The sequence below is a fragment of the Henckelia pumila genome, unplaced genomic scaffold, assembly GCF_033568475.1.
Source record: "Henckelia pumila isolate YLH828 unplaced genomic scaffold, ASM3356847v2 CTG_517:::fragment_1, whole genome shotgun sequence".
NCBI classification, from domain to species: Eukaryota; Viridiplantae; Streptophyta; class Magnoliopsida; order Lamiales; family Gesneriaceae; genus Henckelia; species Henckelia pumila.
Window position 1 is genome coordinate 324,427 of NW_027331853.1, and position 7,126 is coordinate 331,552.

The window sequence follows — 7,126 nt, forward strand, 5'->3', positions numbered from 1 at the left end:
TCTCTAGCTCTTTCCCTCTTCCCCCACTCTGCGATCAAACCAAACCCTAGACGCCATAGACATGGATCTCCTGCTATCCTCGTACGCCGGGGAAGAGGATCCGAACCACGACAACTCCGACCCGGATTCATCCCCGACCCGGATCCCCCTTCCCTCGAAATCGGCCGCCCCAAAAGTCGACGACACCATGCTGTCCCTCACCGTCTCCGGCCAAGCCCACTCGCAGGCGCATAAGCCCCTCGACCCGACGCAGCACGTTGTCTCCTTCAACCCCACCTACGACCAGCTCTGGACCCCCATTATCGGCCCCGCGCACCCCTATGCCAAGGACGGGCTGGCTCAGGGCCTGCGCAACCACAAGCTGGGATTTGTGGAAAACGCGTCTATTGAGCCGTTTGTGTTCGATGAGCAGTACAACACTTACTACAAATTCGGGTACGCTGCTGATCCCTCTGAGAATAGATATGTCGGTGATGTTGTGGGTTTTGAGAAGAATGATGGGATTACGGTTTATAATATCCCGCAACATGAGCAGAAGAGGCGGAAGCTTGAGAAGAAGAAGGAGATGATGGAGGAGAATGAAGGGAATGACGAAGTGGTTGATGCGGTGGAGGTGGAGAATCCTTCGAGTGAGACTTGGTTGATGAATAATAGGAAGAGTCCCTGGGCGGGGAAGAAGGACTGGGTGCAAGGGGAGTTGACGGAGGAGCAGAAGAAATACGCTGAGGAGCACGCGAAGAAGAAAGCCGAGAAGGAAGGGGTTGAGAAGGAGAAAGGGGAGTCTCACCTTGATAAGAGTACATTTCATGGGAAAGAGGAGAAAGATTATCAGGGTAGGTCTTGGATTGCGCCGCCTAAGGACGCCAAGGCTAGTAATGATCATTGTTATATACCCAAGAAATTGGTTCACACTTGGAGCGGCCATACTAAGGGGGTTTCGGCTATCAGATTTTTCCCCCGGCATGGTCATTTGATATTGTCTGCTGGTATGGATACGAAGGTGAAGATATGGGATGTGTTTAATTCGGGGAAATGCATGAGAACCTACATGGGGCACAACAAGGCTGTGAGGGATATTTACTTTACTAATGATGGGACAAAGTTTCTGTCTGCTGGTTATGATAAGAATATTAAGTATTGGGATACAGAGACTGGACAAGCGATATCGACTTTTTCGACTGGGAAGATTCCCTATGTTGTGAGGCTTAACCCGGATGATGATAAGCAGAACATACTACTGGCAGGGATGAGTGATAAGAAGATTGTACAGTGGGATATGAATTCTGGGCAGATTACACAGGAGTATGATCAACATTTAGGGGCGGTGAATACGATAACTTTCGTAGATGATAATAGAAGGTTTGTGACCTCAAGTGATGATAAATCACTGCGGGTATGGGAGTTTGGGATTCCGGTGGTTATCAAGTATATTAGTGAGCCACACATGCACTCAATGCCTTCTATTTCTCTGCATCCAAATAAAAACTGGCTTGCCTGTCAGAGTTTGGATAATCAGATACTTATATACAGTACCAGGGAGAGGTTCCAACTGAATAAAAAGAAGAGGTTTGCGGGGCACATAGTTGCTGGCTATGCTTGTCAGGTCAACTTTTCGCCGGATGGGCGGTTTGTAATGTCAGGAGATGGTGAAGGGCGGTGCTGGTTTTGGGATTGGAAGAGTTGTAAAGTTTTTAGAACTCTCAAGTGCCATGATGGAGTTTGTATTGGTGCTGCGTGGCATCCCCTGGAACAAAGTAAAGTGGCAACCTGTGGCTGGGATGGTTTGATCAAATACTGGTAAAATTTCTGATCTTGGTTGAGTTTGAACCATCTTTTAATGAATGCTATATATATGTGTTAAATATTCAAATACTTTGATGGAGAACTAGTCGAGGATCTAGGTACAGCTTCATGGGATTAGTCTTTGGTAATTTAAATTCAGATGAACAGCTATTGATATGGGAGGGGGGCTTCCTTTTCTTGGCAGTACTTCTAGATGTTGACATTTTGTTTAGTTTGAATGACTTGGTTATTTTTGCGACATTGCGAACAATAAAATTTCACATCAGACGGGTTTAGTTTAAGGCATTTGCTTAAATTCCAATTTAAATATTTCTGTGGTCTCTTCAAATTAAGTGGTCAAATTTGGGGACATAACTAGGAGTAATTTATCATCTACTTCTGGGAGAAAAACCAGGTGATGTTTAGTTTTGATTTTTTATATTTTGGAAATATGTTCGCAAAGATTTTGGGAAATTAAAAGATTAGTTTGTTTTTATTTTCCGATGAGATTATTTTGATTATTTGTATGAACTCATATTAGAGTGTTTGGTAGATAATATCAAATAATATTTCGATCGATGTTTCTGTAGATGAATTGATGACTAGAGTGAAGAATTTTAATTTTAGAATTTAAAATATGACATAGCCATTTGAATATTGTGTATCAACATATTTTGGGAAATGATAAAAACTGAATTAAATGTAGTGATTTTGTTTAAAAATAGATTTTTGGTAAAATGATTTGAGAATGAAATGATGGTTTCAGGAACGGGAGATAGGTTTTAGAAATGAAAAGCCAGGCATTAGGGCATTAGGCTGCTTTCCTGGATTATGGTACTATGGCTTAATAAGATAGGCCCGATAGCTCCTTTTTGGAGATTCTTTTGCAATTGTTTCTCTCAGGTAAGAGGGGATGCCTCTATTAAACAATGAGACTATGTTTTTGTTAGGGACTATATGTGTATGGGCTTTAATATATATTGGACTTAGGCCCAAGAGACTCAAGCCCATAGAAGTATCTAGACGCTTGAGAGAGATCAATAAAATGTGGGGAGTGTAGTTTGTTATTCATTGGGTTGTTTTCTTTGAAGGTCGTAACTAGCAGTTTGGCTAGAGAAATACTAGCTTTGGCTAGGGTTTATGTACAGAGATTTATCTCTGGGTTGTTCAAGTTTCTTCTTCCAATATAAATTCTAGGTGTTTTGAGTCTCTTGGGCCTAAGTCCAATATATATTAAAGCCCATACACATATAGTCCCTAACAATACCACCCACTCAAAAATCAGCCTTGTCCTCAAGGCTGAGACTTGAAACTGGAATCTTTTGATTTCTGCATCCTTCCAACCAACATCGAACACAACTATCTCAAAGTCAAGGGTGCAAAACATATTACCAAAATACGGAGAATCATTAGGATAATCTTCCGCCCACATATTAATTATAGTAAAACTTTTGATGACATTGATAAACTCCTGCAATTTCCTGTCCAACTCGAGAATTCGATTCTCTCCCAAAGGCGTTTCCAAGAATTCTGCAGTATTTTTATCGTTGAATTCCTTCTCATCCTTTTTCCCATTTTGTTCGACCAGCTTAATCTCTAATTCACTTCGCAGTACTTCTGCATTCCCACTCCAACACTGGTCGCGGCCATTTGAGGTCTGCCCGATCAGTTCATGGCGATAACCACACAACGTCGCCTCAGTTTTCACTATCTCAAGCTTAGATGCCGTCGAGTGCCCTAGTATCTGGAGTAAGTCCGATGACCCAGCGCTTTCCCTTCCTTTCTCTTTCTCTAATTGGTCTGTGAGTTGGCCCATAATCAAACATTCATTGATCTCAGTTAAATGCTCACTGATTATTGATTGGGCCCGGTAGATGGGCCAGTTTGAGCCCAACACAGCAATGGCAATCTTATGGCTGCAATGGCCAAACTTTTCCTTCACACTTTTCAGATCACCTTCAATCCCCAAATCTTGGGCCTTTATAATTATAAGTGAGTTTTGGGCCCTTATCCCGCCCCATAATTCATCTCTAGGCTTGTCAATCATATGACCCAATTGCTTGTTGCCGTCATCTATCCTAATCACCATTTGCAGAAGAACCGCCTCGGCACCGCCTCTCAACGGCGTCTCCTTCATCGACGTAGAAACACATTCGTATGGATTCGTTGCTTTTCGACCACTGTACCTTTTGATTAAGTCAACCTGGCGTCGTTCCCAATGCGTGACTACCCTGTCGTTCCCGTTCATCATTGTTCTCTCCCAATCAAGCTTTGCGAATTGAGGTGGCTCGATGCCATTCGCCCTCGCCCCCTTCTTCACTTCCGTCGAGGTCATGGATTCTCCAGATAAATTTTGCTTTACATCACTCTTTTGCCATTTCTCTGTGGAGACCTTACGACCGAGATCAACCATTCCAGGATCAATCCCTTCAGCTCCTGGTAATTCGATTCGACTGATGGCTCTTTTCCCCCACTCTTCTGCTTCCATCTCATTGTCCCGACTGGATTGTTTTTCTGCGGAAAATTTTTCCGGATGAAGTGCTTCAGTGAACTCCTCATTCTTTATCTCCTTCTCGCTCGTAAATGCACCCAGACCCCATATGTTCAGAGACAGCTCATTCTTCTTCGATGATTCACGTTGGGCAGAGGGTGCGTCATGGGACTCATGAGAGCCAGGTTGGTGGGCGAAATCCTTGAATCTTTCTGCCAGCAACTGCTCCACAATAGAAGTGATGTAGTCAAGCTTTTTGTGGACGGAACCCATCTCCCCCTGGAGCACGGCGACTTATTTTTCGAGAATCTCGATCTTTCCCTCAGAAGGAGTAGTGGCCATGGCAGGTCGGACCAATTGTTAGGCTACTGGTTACTTGGCCACAAAAATTAGATCAAAACACCTAGAATTTATATTGGAAGAACAAACTTGAACAACCCAGAGATAAATCTCTGTACATAGCCAAAGCTAGTATTTCCCTAGCCAAACTGCTAGTTACGACCTTCAAAGAAAACAACCCAATGAATAACAAACTACACTCCCCACATTTTATTGATCTCTCTCAAGCGTCTAGATACTTTTATGGGCTTGAGTCTCTTGGGCCTAAGTCCAATATATATTAAAGCCCATACACATATAGTCCCTAACAGTTTTCCTCCAAGATAACTTGGATTTCTTATGGTGCTTAGCTTCCATGTAGGCTGTAGCCATAAGCATGTAAAATGGGAAAGCATAAGCTTATTTTGCCTACCTGGATCCAGATGCTTGTCTAGAGAAATTTGTCTCTTATTAATTTTCTTTCGATTTGATATTTTGGTTTCTTTCAACTTGCTTTTCATGAGTTATTTAGAGAATGGTTGATGATGTTTTTTGTGTAATTGACCAGAGATGCATGCTTTCTAGTTCCTGGGCTTACCCTTGGCTTTTCAGAAAGTTCAAAATATTGTCTTACAAAGGTTTTTTTAGATTTGTAATTGGATGAGAACAGTTTGACAAAACCACGATTGCTCTGAATACTTGTCGTTTAAGTTTCCGAACTGTTAAAAGTGTATTTTGGTGTGCATCTTCAGGATCTTATCCTTGAGCTCTAGAGTTGATTATGTGGTGCGAGATCTATCTATGTATGTGACCTTTTTGTATCATTGTTTTGCTACAAGAAAACGCACTATGTATGTGTTTTGGTTAAATTGAAATTATACCGTACAAGCAAACATGCATTTGCCTGTGGATTATCCCCTTGTCGAGCAACTTAGTTGAGAGGGGTAGCCTCCTAGTTCATGCACTAGAAGGATCCTTGCTTTGTAGAAATCAGATCTAAACTTTGTTCTCTTTTTCCAGGGACTAACTCTCAAAAGGGGCGAAATCGCTGGTCTCTTTCTTACTCATGGATGGGCTTACATTCCAAACGCTCACTTGGCTGGAGGACTCGGCTGAAAAAATCTGGAATCTGGATCTCGCCGCGCAGATGAGACCAAGGAAACAAATTCAATGCTAAATCTTCTGTTCGATCTTCCAGCTTCCAATGAAAAAGTTGCCTCATAGTTACTATGAACGAGTGTTTCCTTTTGTAATATAGATTGGAATATTACCCTTGTAACTTGTGTGGCCTGTTGAAGAGCCACCATTAATAGGACATGTAGGCGATGTTTCAAGCTTTTCTTGGTTTACTTTGTAACAATAGGAGATGATAGCGAGCTTTTTATATTTATGGTACATTGGTTTCTGATTAGTGTTTCATAGAGGTCGATTTTTACTTTTTTATAATCACCACCTAGGAAGAGGGTAAAAATGGAGTAACACGTGATTATGTTTTGTACAAATTACTTATTTTTTTTATGTTACTCTTTTGTTCTGATTTTCTTATCGAGAAGGAATCGTGTTATGAAATCGAGAGATTTTTGATATTATCTTAATATATTATTATTGGAGAGACTTTTTAACTAATTAAATTTCAATTAATTGGTGAATTTTGTGATAAAATTGCGATTATATTTTAATTTAATTTTTAACAAAATCAACATTGTTTAACAAATTTTTCATTTTACATAGTTTTTTTTTTAGCTATTAGATTTTTATTTTATTTATCAAAATGACATTTCGCTATCTTTGCTTATGTTTTTAAATTTTTAGATTAAATATCACTCTTAAACTTTATATCTAATTCATCATGTGACTTCTAAAAATAACATGAAAATCAATTAACATAATTTTTTATATATATATGCGCGCATCGCGTACAAGAAACGCTAGTATTTTTATTAAATATTAAGGTTTTATAGAATTAATATTCGATGTATTTAAAATGATAATCTAAAGCTAATAGTTGACTGAAAGACGGGAACGAAGACAACAAATATAGTAGATTATATTATAATGTTTCAATTTTTGGAAATTTCTTTCCGAATTATCTTCGTTTAAATATCTGATTTGCCATTTTTCTTATTATTATTATTATTATTATTATTATTTACAATTTACTAATTTTAGTGTTAAAAAAATGGTTTTTGGGGTGTGCACACTAAGTGCTAGTTTTGTTAAATCATTACTATATGGATACCTGATTTGTCGATGGATAAAGGGTACTGTACAGTAAAAAGGATTTTTTTTTAAAAAAAGGAGAAAAATAAAAAATATTTTTGTGCGTTTGCCGGGAGTCGAACCCGGGTCTATTGCTTGGAAGGCAATTATCCTAACCGTTGGACTACAAACGCTTATGCTTTTAATTGTGAAATATTATAATATATTCAATATAACATTTCAAGTTTTGGCTTCCCATAAATCATAATCTCCGATAATTTGCGCGGAGGAACCATTTTGATTCCACTACCGATGGAGATTAGCCTCGGCCGCCTC

General features: G+C 39.7%; 1 protein-coding gene and 1 non-coding gene across 3 annotated transcripts; one reads left to right on the forward strand and one right to left on the reverse strand.

The window, feature by feature from the left end:
• On the forward strand, positions 1-5,995 carry LOC140872952 (uncharacterized). Of its 2 annotated transcripts, XM_073275877.1 has the most exons (2): positions 1-1,797; positions 5,612-5,995. In XM_073275877.1, the coding sequence occupies exons 1-2, from the start codon at positions 62-64 to the stop codon at positions 5,616-5,618; spliced, it is 1,743 nt and encodes a 580-aa protein (XP_073131978.1). In that variant the 5' UTR covers positions 1-61; the 3' UTR covers positions 5,619-5,995. The 2 variants fall into 2 exon arrangements, with proteins under 2 accessions (XP_073131978.1, XP_073131979.1); XM_073275878.1 differs by lacking the exon at positions 5,612-5,995 and having other exon boundaries at positions 1-1,801.
• A 917-nt stretch (positions 5,996-6,912) lies between these two features.
• On the reverse strand, positions 6,913-6,984 carry TRNAG-UCC (transfer RNA glycine (anticodon UCC)). Its single transcript has one exon. It is a non-coding gene; the product is annotated as a tRNA-Gly (tRNA).
• Between the last annotated feature and the right edge of the window lie 142 nt (positions 6,985-7,126).